Source organism: Haliotis rubra, unplaced genomic scaffold, assembly GCF_003918875.1.
Source record: "Haliotis rubra isolate DU_JTF1 unplaced genomic scaffold, ASM391887v1 Scf355, whole genome shotgun sequence".
Lineage (NCBI taxonomy): Eukaryota > Metazoa > Mollusca > Gastropoda > Lepetellida > Haliotidae > Haliotis > Haliotis rubra.
In genome coordinates this window covers 58,067-79,112 of record NW_025767030.1, presented here as the reverse complement: position 1 = coordinate 79,112, position 21,046 = coordinate 58,067, and the positions used below count along the sequence as shown (strand labels likewise).

The following is a 21,046-nucleotide window of genomic DNA, read 5'->3' as shown; positions in this document are numbered from 1 at the left end:
GTTATACATACGGAACACACCCAAATGTATTGTATGTAGGTATAGTTATACATACGGAACACACCCAAATGTATTGTATGTAGGTATAGTTATACATACGGAACACACCCAAATGTATTGTATGTAGGTATAGTTATACATACGGAACACACCCAAATGTATTGTATGTAGGTATAGTTATACATACGGAACACACCCATATGTATTGTATGTAGGTATAGTTATACATACGGAACACACTTAAATGTATTGTATGTAGGTATAGTTATACATACGGAACACACCCAAATGTATTGCATGTAGGTATAGTTATACATACGGAACACACCCAAATGTATTGCATGTAGGTATAGTTATACATACGGAACACACCCAAATGTATTGTATGTAGGTATAGTTATACATACGGAACACACCCATATGTATTGTATGTAGGTATAGTTATACATACGGAACACACCCAAATGTATTGTATGTAGGTATAGTTATACATACGGAACACACCCAAATGTATTGTATGTAGGTATAGTTATACATACGGAACACACCCATATGTATTGTATGTAGGTATAGTTATACATACGGAACACACCCAAATGTAATGCATGTAGGTATAGTTATACATACGGAACACACCCAAATGTATTGTATGTAGGTATAGTTATACATACGGAACACACCCAAATGTATTGTATGTAGGTATAGTTATACATACGGAACACACCCAAATGTATTGCATGTAGGTATAGTTATACATACGGAACACACCCAAATGTATTGCATGTAGGTATAGTTATACATACGGAACACACCCATATGTATTGTATGTAGGTATAGTTATACATACGGAACACACCCAAATGTATTGTATGTAGGTATAGTTATACATACGGAACACACCCAAATGTATTGTATGTAGGTATAGTTATACATACGGAACACACCCAAATGTATTGTATGTAGGTATAGTTATACATACGGAACACACCCATATGTATTGTATGTAGGTATAGTTATACATACGGAACACACCCAAATGTATTGTATGTAGGTATAGTTATACATACGGAACACACCCAAATGTATTGTATGTAGGTATAGTTATACATACGGAACACACCCAAATGTATTGCATGTAGGTATAGTTATACATACGGAACACACCCATATGTATTGTATGTAGGTATAGTTATACATACGGAACACACCCAAATGTATTGTATGTAGGTATAGTTATACATACGGAACACACCCAAATGTATTGTATGTAGGTATAGTTATACATACGGAACACACCCATATGTATTGCATGTAGGTATATTTATACATACGGAACACACCCATATGTATTGCATGTAGGTATATTTATACATACGGAACACACCCATATGTATTGCATGTAGGTATATTTATACATACGGAACACACCCATATGTATTGTATGTAGGTATAGTTATACATACGGAACACACCCAAATGTATTGTATGTAGGTATAGTTATACATACGGAACACACCCATATGTATTGCATGTAGGTATATTTATACATACGGAACACACCCATATGTATTGTGCATGTAGGTATAGTTATACATACGGAACACACCCAAATGTATTGCATGTAGGTATAGTTATACATACGGAACACACCCAAATGTATTGTATGTAGGTATAGTTATACATACGGAACACACCCAAATGTATTGCATGTAGGTATAGTTATACATACGGAACACACCCAAATGTATTGCATGTAGGTATAGTTATACATACGGAACAGGGAACACACCCAAATGTATTGCATGTAGGTATAGTTATACATACGGAACACACCCATATGTATTGCATGTAGGTATAGTTATACATACGGAACACACCCAAATGTATTGCATGTAGGTATAGTTATACATACGGAACACACCCAAATGTATTGCATGTAGGTATAGTTATACATACGGAACACACCCAAATGTATTGTATGTAGGTATAGTTATACATACGGAACACACCCATATGTATTGTATGTAGGTATAGTTATACATACGGAACACACCCAAATGTATTGCATGTAGGTATAGTTATACATACGGAACACACCCAAATGTATTGCATGTAGGTATATTTATCCATACGGAACACACCCAAATGTATTGTATGTAGGTATAGTTATACATACGGAACACACCCAAATGTATTGCATGTAGGTATATTTATACATACGGAACACACCCATATGTATTGCATGTAGGTATATTTATACATACGGAACACACCCATATGTATTGCATGTAGGTATAGTTATACATACGGAACACACCCAAATGTATTGTATGTAGGTATAGTTATACATACGGAACACACCCAAATGTATTGTATGTAGGTATAGTTATACATACGGAACACACCCATATGTATTGCATGTAGGTATAGTTATACATACGGAACACACCCAAATGTATTGCATGTAGGTATATTTATCCATACGGAACACACCCAAATGTATTGTATGTAGGTATAGTTATACATACGGAACACACCCAAATGTATTGCATGTAGGTATATTTATCCATACGGAACACACCCAAATGTATTGCATGTAGGTATATTTATCCATACGGAACACACCCATATGTATTGCATGTAGGTATATTTATCCATACGGAACACACCCAAATGTATTGCATGTAGGTATATTTATCCATACGGAACACACCCAAATGTATTGCATGTAGGTATAGTTATACATACGGAACACACCCAAATGTATTGCATGTAGGTATATTTATCCATACGGAACACACCCATATGTATTGCATGTAGGTATATTTATCCATACGGAACACACCCATATGTGGTAAATTGCCTGTGTATTATTAACGTTCTTTGTTCACAGGATTAGCCAATAATACAATGACTGATTGCCCAGCGTTGTTCAACTAAATCATGTTCCAAAAGACCAGTGGATATCATGAAGATTGCTATCTCGGCAGACAGTTCACGCCACCTCGATACGTTATATATATTTTCCAGGATGAGATGAGTTAAAAGACACGTGATATGATTGGCTGTCAGCTGCAGATGTATGGAGTATTGCTCATTGGTGTGGATACAGACAGACAGACTCCTCGAACCAGGTTACTATCTGATGAGTTTCACTTTCTGTCGGTTGTAATTCACGATAAGTCCATTTTGTTTGTATTCATTTGTTGTAGCATCGAACAGAATCATTGAACTTCATGTACGTTATCGTTTGTGAATTTGTAAGATGCGAGACAGACAACACTAAATCGGTGATTTCACAAGCTTTTTCGTTGTAGACGATGTATGAAACATCTGGATATTACAAAAGCACTAAACAAATGCTCGACTAACTTCTTTATGAATTTTAACGTGGATACAAACATAACCAGTTATGATGCTACGAGTTTAACCAAAACAGAATATAGATGTAAACTGACTTCAGTTTTCTTGGAATCCTAACATAGTTTCTGGGAGATGAAATTGAACTTCAACACTGTTATCATTATGAAGTAGATGCACATATTTTGCAGCCAATTGGTAAATTTAGTGATACATTAAGAGGTCACAGAAGTGACTAAATCATCCAATTAATTCTATCATGAAACTCTGTTTTGTCTTTGTTGACCGTGTGAGACGACGCAATAATGCTATGAATTTCTGCTACGGACGGCGCAACAGAGGTCCGACCTAGACAAGAACTCTGGGATATCATCCGGGTTCCAACCCAAAAAACAACACCCCCCCAAAACGATCACAAACGCAACAGTCAGTCAGACAATGATACCTTTAAGCTATAGATATGGCACTTTTAAATGCACGTGTTATCCATAAGGTGACCATGAGTGATTGATGTTTTGTCAAGCTATATTTTCAAATCGGTCTCAAAGACAATGTATGACTGGAATATTGCTGACTATAACACACCAACCAAACCCCAACAGCCTACACGTCATGGCCGAGTGTATAGTACAACAAGAGGCGACCAAGATTTCCAATTTATACAAATGGTGTGCGTGTCAAGTTTCTAATTCTGTTGAATATGTATATACATTGTATTTACACCATTGCTAGACCTTTGACCCGCATCTGGATTTGCATCGGTCGCTGACATAACAAGCAAGTATTGTAACATACCGTACAAGACGTAGGGTAATACATGCCACGACAGACAAGGGATATGCTGCAAATATTGATATTGTATTCAAGCGGCGATATCGCTTCTGCAAGTCAGCGTATGGTCAATTTAAGGTCAAATATAAGATTACCCATCAAAACTGATCTTGGTGTACGAACCATTAATGCAGAATTTCAGTTGTTTTTACGGTAGATTTCAGACAGACAAAAAATCAGGGTTTTTTCATATGGAGCTCACTGGCGAGGCGATAATGCGCACAACTAACAGCTAGCTAGGGATCAACATTGGACCTCACATCCAGATGCTCGTAATAGGAATAGCCAACGTCCCTGTTCTCTCGATGTTATATCATATTATGGTTTGGGGAAGTCTCAAAACGTCTTTAAGTGGTTAATTTCCTCGATTCTCATAATCATGTTGATAAAAGTACTTTATTTGTCGTGTAAAGGCGTAAATAAAATATCAAGAAAACATATAAATGTACACATCCCATGGGTTACCTTTTCAAAACGTTCTGGAGAGTTCAGGCTTTACCTTTCACATTGAGAACAGCTGATGCTGTGATTATGTTGATCCTGTTGGCCGCCAGACAAGTGTAAGTACCATGATGGGAGGGCCCAGCGTTTGCAATTTGTAGACTGCCCCCAGCGGTAACTATCATTCCATCAACATTGCCACTGGTGACACTCACGTTACCTAGGTGACCAATGTGACAAAGTTAAGGGAACACACAAAAATAACATTAACCAAACATTTATGAATAAATTACAACTGTAGTCAAATCAAACTCATGATTGTTAGATATGTGTCACAAAGGCTCCCTATATCTGCCATTGTCTACTGTCTCAGTGAGATCATATTCCATGGAAGACATCGCCAACTGAGTTGCCCATCAAAATTCTTTGTCTGATTATGCGGATTTGTCTCATAATTCCGTCCATATTTTTCTTTGGTCGACCGATACCAGTCAGACCTGCCTTGCGGTTCCAAGACATCTTTCCCCTCACAATCAACAGGACAACTTCCCCCGACCCTCACTCACACACTTGGTAACTCACAGTAGAGCTATTTCTGACATGTATAGGTAAATGTGTTCGCACGTTACCAGCAGGTGTTTGCCAGGTGTAGACTGGAGGTGGATTTGCAGTAACTCCACAAGTCATCACTACAGCTGACCCCGTCTCAACCTCTTGGCTCACGGGACGTTCATCCATCACAGGCCCATCTGTACACCAATAAAATAAATACAGACAAAAAACAGAAAACAGATATGGAGTTTTTTATTATAAAGAAACAATGGCAATCGGACAACATTTTGTGTATGAATCCCATCTGCATGTCAAACACAAAATATATACAAGCGTTCATTCACACATAGATTCACAATCTATCCTAAGTACTATTCAAGAGTGAAGACACCAGGTGTTCACGGAAAGGTGAGCACCCGGCACAAACACGGGCAAAGGTCAACCTTATTGTTAACCTGAACGAAAGGGGAACATATTGTACAAGTCAAATGGAGAATTGCATAGACATGTGTACCACAAGACTGCAAACGACGTCTGTTTGTACTGTCCAAATGTGTATTCCCCTTCTGCCACTCGCCCAACGTAAAATAATGTCAATAACAAAATAATACCCAATAGTTCCAGGCCGATCCTCACGTGCTAAACAAATACCCTTATCCTTGCACACTAAAGTACCGTCGTAAATGCTAGAAAAATGCTTTTTGACTTATATTTAAAATTCAGAGGTCTGATTTGTGTACAATATTGTAAACTTGTTGGTAAGACATACCAACAGCTCTACAAGTTCTGTAATAAACCCTTTCTAAACTAATGAAAGGTTTACCTCTGTCTTTTTCAAGCACAAAAAACTTATAAACCTTTGCAACAATTGACTGCAAATAGTTGGCCATAGTGGACGCTGTGATAAAGATGTGCATGCATGACGGGACACTTTTTTATCAAGACTTAACATTTATATTAATATTTCTTCAATAAAGAAACGATAATTAAGTAAAGCAACACAAACATTCAACATTTATTTGTTAAAGAAAAACTTTGATTCATATTTTTACACCAACTGTATTATCAGCATAAATGTAAAGACTATTTCAGATTTCTGTTGTTGAACTCTGAAAAAATCTTAAGTTGTTGCTTTGGTACCATATTCTCTCCTGTAAACTGCCCTTTAAATACATGGGAATGTTAAATCGATTGAAATAAAAATTAGGTACACTATAGGCGAGTTGATATATTGACAACATAGTACATTTATCACCTTTATCAAAGTATTAAGGCTAAAAAGCATTTTTCTAGCATTTCCGACAGTCAATTTGATCTACAAAGACTGTTCTGAATCAAAACGGCTTGACTTGTTCATTTAAAGACTATTACAGAGACATCTAATCTTTAAAATTACATAAAATACGTCGTACAATTAGGTACAAAGATAGGATTTATTCTTATTAATTAATTCTAATTGTTTCGCCCCCACTCTTGCTAAATCAGATGGAAACGAGAACCACATGAAACATACGGAAAGACTTCAGCTCTGAACACTGTAACCCCTCTGAACCAATGTGCAAATATGAACAGTGTCTGCATTCATTGAACAGAGTTTTGAGTTTTGTTTCTTTTGCAATCTGTCATTACTGGATGTATTCAGTCTATAAATCACTGACGTCTTCCTGAGGTCAGTACGGGACCGGTATTTTGGGTCTGGTATGTGGGGCTTGTATTTGGGGTCTGGTATGTGGGGCCGGTATGTGGGGCCGGTATGTGGGGGGCTGGTATGTGGGGGCCGGTATGTGGGGCTTGTATGTGGGGGCTGGTATGTGGGGGGCCGGTATGTGGGGGGCCGGTATGTGGGGGCCGGTATGTGGGGGCTTGTATGTGGGGGCTGGTATGTGGGGGCCGGTATGTGGGGGGCTGGTATATGGGGCCGGTATGTGGGGTTTGGTATGTGGGGTTTGGTATGTGGGGGCGTGTGTGTGTAGGGACCGGTAAGTGTGGACTGGAATGTGGGGGGCTGGTATGTAGGGCAGGCATGTGGGGTTTGGTATGTGGGGGCCTGTGTGTGGGGACCGTTATGTTGGGGCAGGTATGTGGGGGCTGGTATGTTTGGGGCTGGCTGGTATGTGGGGGGCAGGTATGTGGGGGCTTGTATGTGGGGGCTTGTATGTGTGGGGGTTTGTATGTGGGTGATGGTATGTGGGTGCTGGTATGTGGGTGATGGTATGTGGGTGCTTGTATGTGGGGTCTGGTATGTGGGGGCTGTTATATGGGTGCTGTTATATGGGGGGCTGTTATGTGGGGGCTTGTATGTGGGTGATGGTATGTGGGTGCTGGTATGTGGGGTCTGGTTTGTGGGGTCTGGTATGTGGGGACCGGTATGTGGGGGCTGGTATGTGGGGACTGGTATGTGGGGACCGGTATGTGGGGACCGGTATGTGGGGACTGGTATGTGGGGGCTGGTATGTGGGTGATGGTATGTGGGTGCTTGTATGTGGGGTCTGGTATGTGAGGTTTGGTATGTGGGGGCTGTTATGTGGGTGCTGTTATGTGGGGGCTGTTATGTCGGGGCTTGAATGTGGGTGCTGGTATGTGGGTGCTGGTATGTGGGGTCTGGTATGTGGGGGGCTGTTATGTAGGGGGCAGGTGTGGGGCTGGTATGTTGGTGCCGGTATGTGGGGGGGCTGGTATGTAGGGGGCTGGTATGTAGGGGCGGTATTTTTGGGCTGGTATGTGGGCGCCAGTATGTGGTGGCTGGTAGGTTGGGGCTGGTATGTGGGCGCCGGTATGTTGGGACTGGTATGTTTGGGCTGGTATGTAGGGGTTGCAGTATGTGGGGACCGGGTATGTGGGGACCGGTATGTTGGGGCCAGTATGTAGGGGCCAGTATGTAGGGTCGGTGTGTGGGGGCTGGTATGTGGGGGGCTGGTATGTGGGGGGGGCTGGTATGTAGGGACCGGTATGTGGTGTCTGGTATGTGCATGGTGTCTGGTATGTGGGGACCGGTATGTAGGGACCAGTATGTGGGGGCTGGTATGTGGGGACCGGTATGTGGGGACCGGTATGTGGGGACCGGTATGTGGGGACCGGTATGTCGGGGGCTTGTATGTGGGGACTGGTATGTGGGGACTGGTATGTGGGGACTGGTATGTGGGGACTGGTATGTAGGGACCGGTATGTGGGGACCGGTATGTGGGGACCGGTATGTGGGGTCTGTTATGTGCATGGGGACCGGTATGTGGGGACCGGTATGTAGGGGGCTGGTATGTAGGGACCGGTATGTAGGGACCGGTAAAGGGTATAGAGAAAGGTGAATACACTAACACTGTACGGAGAGTCGGAGTGTTTTCTGTGTTTGCCCGAGACCGTTGACTGCCATACAAACGTACACCCCGTCGTTCTCCCTCTCGACACGAGCCAGGGTCAGCAACCCTCCTGTCACCAGCACGTTGGAAGGGAGCGAGCCGTTAGCCTGCGGATATATACACAACAGAAATACAGGGTGTTTGATGGACAATATCAGGATATGTGTCACGCAAAAAGTGCAAAACTGGCTTCTTATTGTTCATATATAGTTAACACTCCATGTAACATATCACGTTGAAATTCAAATCTGTGGTACGAGCCTACCACTTCCGGCCTCCAACTCACTACCACTACAAGAGTGCAGCCGGCTAAGATCTGTCATATCTCAGTAGGTGATGCGAGTATCAGTGAGTCCAACTCTCTACCACTACAAGAGTGCAGCCGGCTAAGATCTATCATACAACAGTAGGTGATGCGAGTATCAGTGAGTCCAACTCTCTTCCACTGCAAGAGTGCAGCCGGCTAAGATCTGTCATATCTCAGTAGGTGATGCGAGTATCAGTGAGTCCAACTCTCTACCACAACAAAAGTGCAGCCGGCTAAGATCTATCATACATCAGTAGGTGATGCGAGTATCAGTGAGTCCAACTCTCCACCACTATAAGAGTGCAGCCGGCTAAGATCTGTCATATCTCAGTAGGTGATGCGAGTATCAGTGAGTCCAACTCTCTACCACTACAAGAGTGCAGCCGGCTAAGATCTGTCATATCTCAGTAGGTGATGCGAGTATCAGTGAGTCCAACTCTCTACCACTACAAAAGTGCAGCCGGCTAAGATCTATCATACATCAGTAGGTGATGCGAGTATCAGTGAGTACAACTCTCTACCACTACAAGAGTGCTCGTCATATGAGCGAAATATTCTCAAGCACGACGTTAAACCCAATTCCACCACCACCACTACAAGAGTGCAGCCTGCTAAGATCTATCATACATCAGTAGGTGATGCGAGTATCAGTGAGTCCAACTCTCTACCACTACAAGAGTGCAGCCGGCTAAGATCTGTCATATCTCAGTAGGTGATGCGAGTATCAGTGAGTCCAACTCTCTACCACTACAAGAGTGCAGCCGGCTAAGATCTATCATATCTCAGTAGGTGATGCGAGTATCAGTGAGTACAACTCTCTACCACTACAAGAGTGCTCGTCATATGAGCGAAATATTCTCAAGCACGACGTTAAACCCAATTCCACCACCACCACTACAAAAGTGCAGCCGGCTAAGATCTATCATACATTAGTAGGTGATGCGAGTATCAGTGAGTACAACTCTCTACCACTACAAGAGTGCTCGTCATATGAGCGAAATATTCTCAAGCACGACGTTAAACCCAATTCCACCACCACCACTACAAAAGTGCAGCCTGCTAAGATCTATCATACATCAGTAGGTGATGCGAGTATCAGTGAGTCCAACTCTCTACCACTACAAGAGTGCTCGTCATATGAGCGAAATATTCTCAAGCACGACGTTAAACCCAATTCCACCACCACCACTACAAAAGTGCAGCCTGCTAAGATCTACCATACATCAGTAGGTGATGCGAGTATCAGTGAGTCCAACTCTCTACCACTACAAGAGTGCAGCCGGCTAAGATCTGTCATACATCAGTAGGTGATGCGAGTATCAATGAGTCCAACTCTCTACCACTACAAGAGTGCAGCTGGCAAAGATCTGTCATACATCAGTAGGTGATGCGAGTATCAGTGAGTCCAACTCTCTACCACTACAAGAGTGCAGCCGGCTAATATCTGTTATACATCAGTAGGTGATACGAGTATCAGTGAGTCCCTGTATGAGACATCATCATCTCTATACATGGATTCGCCTCTGAATGATCAGGCGGCAAATTACGCCCAGGTTAATGCTGTTTATCCGGTGAATTCTGACGCGCTTGGCATTAGTATAATGAATGTTTACAAAACATTAATTGTCCCCAATCACTCGTTATGCGATGGCATATTTGTTTCCATGACAATGTGTGCCTGTATTGTACTCTGACAGGACTGTTTCTGTGACAGGTGTATTTCCCTAATGCGTACCACCACATCCGTATTTCACCAGTAATCAAGTGGCGTGCTCACCTTCCTCCAGCTGACACGGGGGGTTGGGTTCCCCTCTGCCGCACATCGCACTGAAACAGCAGACCCTAACTCCGTCGTCAGGGTGCTAGTATTCGGAGTAAGAGCTATCACTGGTAAACGTGCAGGCCCTGCATAAAACAAAAATAAACACTGAATTGAATACGTTCATTGCCATTTACACTGTGTGAACGTGTACGTTCAATGTCTCACGCAGAGCCGAAACCACTGAGGAGTAACCCGTGTGCTCGGATCACATGCTCGGAGTGTCGTTGTACTGCCAAATGGTGATGTAATCAGGATTGTAGCACCAAGATGTTTTGCTCACAGCGTATACACACAGATGGACAAGACGTGGCAGGCTATCCAAACCTTCACCATTGGTACTTTTTGTTTTGTGTAGATTACAGTGTTAATGTTTCCGAAAGGTTTAAGGTTTCTCACCCACGGCTGTACAAGACCAGGGAGAGTCTGACACTGGTTCCCCACCCACGGCTGTCCAAGACCAGGGAGAGTCTGACACTTGTTTCTCACCCACGGTTGTACAAGACAAGGGAGAGTCTGACACTGATTTCTCACCCACGGTTGTACAAGACCAGGGAGAGACTGACACTGGTTTCTCACCCACGGTTGTACAAGACCAGGGAGACACTGAAACTGGTTTCTCACCCACGGTTGTACAAGACCAGGGAGAGTCTGACACTGACTTCTCACCCACAGTTGTACAAGACAAGGGAGAGACTGACACTGGTTTCTCACCCACGGTTGTACAAGACGAGGGAGAGTCTGACACTGGTTTCTCACCCACGGTTGTAGAAGACTAGGGAGACTCTGACACTGGTTTCTCAACCACGGTTGTACAAGACCAGGGAGACACTGACACTGGTTTCTCAACCACGGTTGTACAAGACCAGGGAGAGACTGACACTGGTTTCTCACCCACGGTTGTACAAGACCAGGGAGACACTGACGCTGGTTTCTCACCCACGGTTGTACAAGACCAGGGAGAGTCTGACACTGGTTTCTCACCCACGGTTGTACAAGACCAGGGAGAGACTGACACTGGTTTCTCACCCACGGTTGTACAAGACGAGGGAGAGACTGACACTGGTTTCTCACCCACGGCTGTACAAGACCAGGGAGAGTCTGACACTGGTTTCTCAACCACGGTTGTACAAGACCAGGGAGAGACTGACACTGGTTTCTCACCCACGGTTGTACAAGACGAGGGAGAGACTGACACTGGTTTCTCACCCACTGTTGTACAAGACCAGGGAGAGACTGACACTGGTTTCTCACCCACGGTTGTACAAGACCAGGGAGAGTCTGACACTGGTTTCTCAACCACGGTTGTACAAGACCAGGGACAGTCTGACACTGGTTTCTCACCCACGGTTGTACAAGACCAGGCAGAGTCTGACACTGGTTTCTCACCCACGGTTGTACATGACGAGGGAGACACTGACACTGGTTTCTCACCCACGGTTGTACAAGACAAGGGAGAGTCTGACACTGGCTTATCACCCACTGTTGTACAAGACCAGGGAGAGACTGACACTGGTTTCTCACCCACGGTTTTACAAGACCAGGGAGAGACTGACACTGGTTTCTCACCCACGGTTGTACATGACCAGGGAGAGTCTGACACTGGTTTCTCACCCACGGTTGTAGAAGATCAGGGAGAGTCTGACACTGGTTTCTCACCCACGGTTGTAGAAGACAAGGGAGAGTCTGACACTGGTTTCTCACCCTAGGTTGTACAAGACCAGGGAGAGTCTGACACTGGTTTCTCGACCACGGTTGTACAAGACCAGGCAGAGTCTGACACTGGTTTCTCACCCACGGTTGTACATGACGAGGGAGACACTGACACTGGTTTCTGACCCACGGTTGTACAAGACCAGGGAGAGTCTGACACTGGCTTATCACCCACTGTTGTACAAGACCAGGGAGAGACTGACACTGGTTTCTCACCCACGGTTTTACAAGACCAGGGAGAGACTGACACTGGTTTCTCACCCACGGTTGTACATGACCAGGGAGAGTCTGACACTGGTTTCTCACCCACGGTTGTACAAGACCAGGGAGAGTCTGACACTGGTTTCTCACCCACGGTTGTACAAGACCAGGGAGACACTGACACTGGTTTCTCACCCACGGTTGTACAAGACGAGGGAGAGACTGACACTGGTTTATCAACCACGGCTGTACAAGACCAGGGAGACACTGACACTGGTTTCTCACCCACGGTTGTACAAGACCAGGGAGAGACTGACACTGGTTTCTCACCCACGGTTGTACAGGAGACCAGGGAGAGACAAGGTTTCTCACCCACGGTTGGATCAGGGAGAGTCTGACACTGGTTTCTCAACCACGGTTGTACAAGACCAGGGAGAGTCTGACACTGGTTTCTCACCCACGGTTGTACAAGACCAGGGAGAGACTGACACTGGTTTCTCACCCACGGTTGTACAAGACGAGGGAGAGTCTGACACTGGCTTATCACCCACTGTTGTACAAGACCAGGGAGAGACTGACTCTGGTTTCTCACCCACGGTTTTACAAGACCAGGGAGAGACTGACACTGGTTTCTCACCCACGGTTGTACATGACCAGGGAGAGTCTGACACTGGTTTCTCACCCACGGTTGTACAAGACCAGGGAGAGTCTGACACTGGTTTCTCACCCACGGTTGTACAAGACCAGGGAGACACTGACACTGGTTTCTCACCCACGGTTGTACAAGACCAGGGAGAGACTGACACTGGTTTATCAACCACGGCTGTACAAGACCAGGGAGACACTGACACTGGTTTCTCACCCACGGTTGTACAAGACCAGGGAGAGACTGACACTGGTTTCTCACCCACGGTTGTACAAGACCAGGGAGAGACTGACACTGGTTTCTCAACTACGGTTGTACAAGATCAGGGAGAGTCTGACACTGGTTTCTCACCCACGTTTGTACACGACGAAGGAGACACTGACACTGGTTTCTGACCCACGGTTGTACAAGACCAGGGAGAGTCTGACACTGGTTTCTCACCCACTGTTGTGCAAGATCAGGGAGACACTGACACTGGTTTCTCACCCACGGTTGTACATGACCAGGGAGAGTCTGACACTGGTTTCTCACCCACGGTTGTACAAGACCAGGGAGAGACTGACACTGGTTTCTCACCCACGGTTGTACAAGACCAGGGAGACACTGACACTGGTTTCTCACCCACGGTTGTACAAGACCAGGGAGAGACTGACACTGGTTTATCAACCACGGCTGTACAAGACCAGGGAGACACTGACACTGGTTTCTCACCCACGGTTGTACAAGACCAGGGAGAGACTGACACTGGTTTCTCACCCACGGTTGTACAAGACCAGGGAGAGACTGACACTGGTTTCTCAACTACGGTTGTACAAGATCAGGGAGAGTCTGACACTGGTTTCTCACCCACGTTTGTACACGACGAAGGAGACACTGACACTGGTTTCTGACCCACGGTTGTACAAGACCAGGGAGAGTCTGACACTGGTTTCTCACCCACTGTTGTACAAGACCAGGGAGACACTGACACTGGTTTCTCACCCACGGTTGTACAAGACCAGGGAGAGACTGACTCTGGTTTCTCACCCACGGTTGTACATGACCAGGGAGAGACTGACACTGGTTTCTCACCCACGGTTGTAAAGACCAGGAGAGTCTGACACTGGTTTCTCACCCACGGTTGTACAAGACCAGGGAGAGACTGACACTGGTTTCTCACCCACGGTTGTACAAGACGAGGGAGAGACTGACACTGGTTTCTCAACCACGGCTGTACAAGACCAGGGAGAGTCTGACACTGGTTTCTCAACCACGGTTGTACAAGACCAGGGAGAGACTGACACTGGTTTCTCACCCACGGTTGTACAAGACGAGGGAGAGACTGACACTGGTTTCTCACCCACGGTTGTACAAGACCAGGGAGAGACTGACATTGGTTTCTCACCCACGGTTGTACAAGACCAGGAGAGTCTGACACTGGTTTCTCACCCACGGTTGTACAAGACCAGGGAGAGTCTGACACTGGTTTCTCAACCACGGTTGTAGAAGACCAGGGAGAGACTGACACTGGTTTCTCACCCACGGTTGTACAAGACCAGGAGACACTGACTCTGGTTTCTCAACCACGGTTGTACAAGACGAGGGAGAGACTGACACTGGTTTCTCACCCACGGTTGTACAAGACCAGGGAGAGACTGACACTGGTTTCTCACCCACGGTTGTACAAGATCAGGAGAGTCTGACACTGGTTTCTCACCCACGGTTTGTACACGACGAGGGAGACACTGACACTGGTTTCTGACCCACGGTTGTACAAGACCAGGGAGAGTCTGACACTGGTTTCTCACCCACTGTTGTGCAAGATCAGGGAGACACTGACACTGGTTTCTCACCCACGGTTGTACAAGACCAGGGAGAGACTGACACTGGTTTCTCACCCACGGTTGTACAAGATCAGGGAGAGTCTGACACTGGTTTCTCACCCACGGTTGTACACGACGAGGGAGACACTGACACTGGTTTCTGACCCACGGTTGTACAAGACCAGGGAGAGTCTGACACTGGTTTCTCACCCACTGTTGTGCAAGATCAGGGAGACACTGACACTGGTTTCTCACCCACGGTTGTACAAGACCAGGGAGAGACTGACACTGGTTTCTCACCCACGGTTGTACAAGACCAGGGAGACACTGACACTGGTTTCTGACCCACGGTTGTACAAGACCAGGGAGAGTCTGACACTGGTTTCTCACCCACAGTTGTACAAGACAAGGGAGAGTCTGACACTGGTTTCTCACCCACGGCTGTACAAGATCAGGGTGACACTGACACTGGTATCTCACCCACGGTTGTACAAGACCAGGGAGAGTCTGACACTGGTTTCTCACCCACGGTTGTACAAGACCAAGGAGAGACTGACACTGGTTTCTCAACCACGGTTGTACAAGACCAGGGAGAGACTGACACTGGTTTCTCACCCACGGTTGTACAAGACCAGGGAGAGTCTGACACTGGTTTCTCACCCACGGTTGTACATGACGAGGGAGAGTCTGACACTGGTTTCTCACCCACGGTTGTACAAGACGAGGGGGAGTCTGACACTGGCTTACTAACCACTGTTGTACAAGACCAGGGAGAGTCTGACACTGGTTTCTCAACCACGGTTGTACAAGACCAAGGAGAGACTGACACTGGTTTCTCACCCACGGTTGTACAAGACCAGGGAGAGTCTGACACTGGTTTCTCAACCACGGTTGTACAAGACCAGGGAGAGTCTGACACTGGTTTCTCACCCACGGTTGTACAAGACCAGGAAGAGACTGACACTGGTTTCTCACCCACGTTTGTACAAGACCAGAGAGAGATTGACACTGGTTTCTCAACCACGGTTGTACAAGACCAGGGAGAGACTGACACTGGTTTCTCACCCACGGCTGTACAAGACGAGGGAGACACTGACACTGGTTTCTCAACCACGGTTGTACAAGACCAGGGGGAGTCTGACACTGGTTTCTCACCCACGGTTCTACAAGACCAAGGAGAGACTGACACTGGTTTCTCACCCACGTTTGTACAAGACCAGGGAGAGACTGACACTGGTTTCTCACCCACGGTTGTACAAATCCAGGGAGAGGCTGACACTGGTTTCTCACCCACGGTTGTACAAGACCAGGGAGAGTCTGACACTGGTTTCTCACCCACGGTTGTACAAGACCAGGGAGACACTGACACTGGTTTCTCACACCACGGTCTGACACTGTACAAGTACAAGACCAGGGAGAGACTGACACTGGTTTCTCACCCACTGGTTTCTACAAGACCAGGGAGAGACTGACACTGGTTTCTCACCCACGGTTTTACAAGACCAGGGAGAGACTGACACTGGTTTCTCACCCACGGATGTACATGACCAGGGAGAGACTGACACTGGTTTCTCACCCACGGTTGTACAAGACCAGGGAGAGACTGACACTGGTTTCTCACCCACGGTTGTACAAGACCAGGAGAGTCTGACACTGGCTTATCACCCACTGTTGTACAAGACCAGGGAGAGACTGACTCTGGTTTCTCACCCACGGTTTTACAAGACCAGGGAGAGACTGACACTGGTTTCTCACCCACGGTTGTACATGACCAGGGAGAGTCTGACACTGGTTTCTCACCCACGGTTGTACAAGACCAGGGAGAGTCTGACACTGGTTTCTCACCCACGGTTGTACAAGACCAGGGAGACACTGACACTGGTTTCTCACCCACGGTTGTACAAGACCAGGGAGAGACTGACACTGGTTTATCAACCACGGCTGTACAAGACCAGGGAGACACTGACACTGGTTTCTCACCCACGGTTGTACAAGACCAGGGAGAGACTGACACTGGTTTCTCACCCACGGTTGTACAAGACCAGGGAGAGACTGACACTGGTTTCTCAACTACGGTTGTACAAGATCAGGGAGAGTCTGACACTGGTTTCTCACCCACGTTTGTACACGACGAGGGAGACACTGACACTGGTTTCTGACCCACGGTTGTACAAGACCAGGGAGAGTCTGACACTGGTTTCTCACCCACTGTTGTACAAGACCAGGGAGACACTGACACTGGTTTCTCACCCACGGTTGTACAAGACCAGGGAGAGACTGACTCTGGTTTCTCACCCACGGTTGTACATGACCAGGGAGAGACTGACACTGGTTTCTCACCCACGGTTGTAAAAGACCAGGGAGAGTCTGACACTGGTTTCTCACCCACGGTTGTACAAGACCAGGGAGAGACTGACACTGGTTTCTCACCCACGGTTGTACAAGACGAGGGAGAGACTGACACTGGTTTCTCAACCACGGCTGTACAAGACCAGGGAGAGTCTGACACTGGTTTCTCACCCACGGTTGTACAAGACCAGGGAGAGACTGACACTGGTTTCTCACCCACGGTTGTACAAGACGAGGAAGAGACTGACACTGGTTTCTCACCCACGGTTGTACAAGACCAGGGAGAGACTGACATTGGTTTCTCACCCACGGTTGTACAAGACCAGGGAGAGTCTGACACTGGTTTCTCACCCACGGTTGTACAAGACCAGGGAGAGTCTGACACTGGTTTCTCAACCACGGTTGTAGAAGACCAGGGAGAGACTGACACTGGTTTCTCACCCACGGTTGTACAAGACCAGGGAGACACTGACTCTGGTTTCTCAACCACGGTTGTACAAGACGAGGGAGAGACTGACACTGGTTTCTCACCCACGGTTGTACAAGACCAGGGAGAGACTGACACTGGTTTCTCAACCACGGTTGTACAAGATCAGGGAGAGTCTGACACTGGTTTCTCACCCACGTTTGTACACGACGAGGGAGACACTGACACTGGTTTCTGACCCACGGTTGTACAAGACCAGGGAGAGTCTGACACTGGTTTCTCACCCACTGTTGTGCAAGATCAGGGAGACACTGACACTGGTTTCTCACCCACGGTTGTACAAGACCAGGGAGAGACTGACACTGGTTTCTCACCCACGGTTGTACAAGATCAGGGAGAGTCTGACACTGGTTTCTCACCCACGGTTGTACACGACGAGGGAGACACTGACACTGGTTTCTGACCCACGGTTGTACAAGACCAGGGAGAGTCTGACACTGGTTTCTCACCCACTGTTGTGCAAGATCAGGGAGACACTGACACTGGTTTCTCACCCACGGTTGTACAAGACCAGGGAGAGACTGACACTGGTTTCTCACCCACGGTTGTACAAGACCAGGGAGACACTGACACTGGTTTCTGACCCACGGTTGTACAAGACCAGGGAGAGTCTGACACTGGTTTCTCACCCACAGTTGTACAAGACAAGGGAGAGTCTGACACTGGTTTCTCACCCACGGCTGTACAAGATCAGGGTGACACTGACACTGGTTTCTCACCCACGGTTGTACAAGACCAGGAGAGTCTGACACTGGTTTCTCACCCACGGTTGTACAAGACCAAGGAGAGACTGACACTGGTTTCTCACCCACGGTTGTACAAGACCAGGAGAGAGACTGACACTGGTTTTCTCACCCACGGTTGTACAAGACCAGGGAGAGTCTGACACTGGTTTCTCACCCACGGTTGTACAAGACCAGGGAGAGTCTGACACTGGTTTCTCACCCACGGTTGTACAAGACCGAGGAGAGTCTGACACTGGCTTACTCAACCACGGTTGTACAAGACCAGGGAGAGTCTGACACTGGTTTCTCACCCACGGTTGTACAAGACCAGGGAGAGACTGACACTGGTTTCTCACCCACGGTTGTACAAGACCAGGGAGAGTCTGACACTGGTTTCTCAACCACGGTTGTACAAGACCAGGGAGAGTCTGACACTGGTTTCTCACCCACGGTTGTACAAGACCAGGGAGAGACTGACACTGGTTTCTCACCCACGGTTGTACAAGACCAGGGAGAGACTGACACTGGTTTCTCACCCACGGTTGTACAAGACCAGGGAGAGACTGACACTGGTTTCTCACCCACGGTTGTACAAGACCAGGGAGACACTGACACTGGTTTCTCAACCACGGTTGTACAAGACCAGGGAGAGTCTGACACTGGTTTCTCACCCACGGTTGTACAAGACCAAGGAGAGACTGACACTGGTTTCTCACCCACGGCTGTACAAGACCAGGGAGAGACTGACACTGGTTTCTCACCCACGGTTGTACAAGACCAGGGAGAGGCTGACACTGGTTTCTCACCCACGGTTGTACAAGACCAGGGAGAGTCTGACACTGGTTTCTCACCCACGGTTGTACAAGACCAGGGAGACACTGACACTGGTTTCTCACCCACGGTTGTACAAGACCAGGGAGAGTCTGACACTGGTTTCTCACCCACGGTTGTACAAGACCAGGGAGAGACTGACACTGGTTTCTCACCCACGGTTGTACAAGACCAGGGAGAGACTGACACTGGTTTCTCACCCACGGTTGTACAAGACCAGGGAGAGACTGACACTGGTTTCTCACCCACGGATGTACATGACCAGGGAGAGACTGACACTGGTTTCTCACCCACGGTTGTACAAGACCAGGGAGAGACTGACACTGGTTTCTCACCCACGGTTGTACAAGACCAGGGAGAGTCTGACACTGGCTTATCACCCACTGTTGTACAAGACCAGGGAGAGACTGACTCTGGTTTCTCACCCACGGTTTTACAAGACCAGGGAGAGACTGACACTGGTTTCTCACCCACGGTTGTACATGACCAGGGAGAGTCTGACACTGGTTTCTCACCCACGGTTGTACAAGACCAGGGAGAGTCTGACACTGGTTTCTCACCCACGGTTGTACAAGACCAGGGAGACACTGACACTGGTTTCTCACCCACGGTTGTACAAGACCAGGGAGAGACTGACACTGGTTTATCAACCACGGCTGTACAAGACCAGGGAGACACTGACACTGGTTTCTCACCCACGGTTGTACAAGACCAGGGAGAGACTGACACTGGTTTCTCACCCACGGTTGTACAAGACCAGGGAGAGACTGACACTGGTTTCTCAACTACGGTTGTACAAGATCAGGGAGAGTCTGACACTGGTTTCTCACCCACGTTTGTACACGACGAGGGAGACACTGACACTGGTTTCTGACCCACGGTTGTACAAGACCAGGGAGAGTCTGACACTGGTTTCTCACCCACTGTTGTACAAGACCAGGGAGACACTGACACTGGTTTCTCACCCACGGTTGTACAAGACCAGGGAGAGACTGACTCTGGTTTCTCACCCACGGTTGTACATGACCAGGGAGAGACTGACACTGGTTTCTCACCCACGGTTGTAAAAGACCAGGGAGAGTCTGACACTGGTTTCTCACCCACGGTTGTACAAGACCAGGGAGAGACTGACACTGGTTTCTCACCCACGGTTGTACAAGACGAGGGAGAGACTGACACTGGTTTCTCAACCACGGCTGTACAAGACCAGGGAGAGTCTGACACTGGTTTCTCACCCACGGTTGTACAAGACCAGGGAGAGACTGACACTGGTTTCTCACCCACGGTTGTACAAGACGAGGGAGAGACTGACACTGGTTTCTCACCCACGGTTGTACAAGACCAGGGAGAGACTGACACTGGTTTCTCACCCACGGTTGTACAAGACCAGGGAGAGTCTGACACTGGTTTCTCACCCACGGTTGTACAAGACCAGGGAGAGTCTGACACTGGTTTCTCAACCACGGTTGTAGAAGACCAGGGAGAGACTGACACTGGTTTCTCACCCACGGTTGTACAAGACCAGGGAGACACTGACTCTGGTTTCTCAACCACGGTTGTACAAGACGAGGGAGAGACTGACACTGGTTTCTGACCCACGGTTGTACAAGACCAGGGAGAGACTGACAC

The 21,046-nt window shown here is 47.1% G+C and overlaps 1 protein-coding gene across 3 annotated transcripts in view; it reads right to left on the bottom strand.

Moving 5' to 3' along the window:
• The window catches only part of LOC124285221 (hemicentin-2-like), a 106,488-nt gene that overhangs the window by 56,803 nt on the left and 28,639 nt on the right, over nt 1–21,046 (bottom strand). For all 3 annotated transcript variants that reach the window (XM_046721417.1, XM_046721418.1, XM_046721420.1), the window contains 4 exons: nt 10,622–10,749; nt 8,497–8,644; nt 5,262–5,381; nt 4,691–4,852 (listed from right to left, as the gene is read on the bottom strand). In XM_046721417.1, the coding sequence (XP_046577373.1) occupies nt 4,691–4,852; nt 5,262–5,381; nt 8,497–8,644; nt 10,622–10,749 (558 nt within the window). The remainder of the gene's footprint in view (nt 1–4,690; nt 4,853–5,261; nt 5,382–8,496; nt 8,645–10,621; nt 10,750–21,046) is intronic.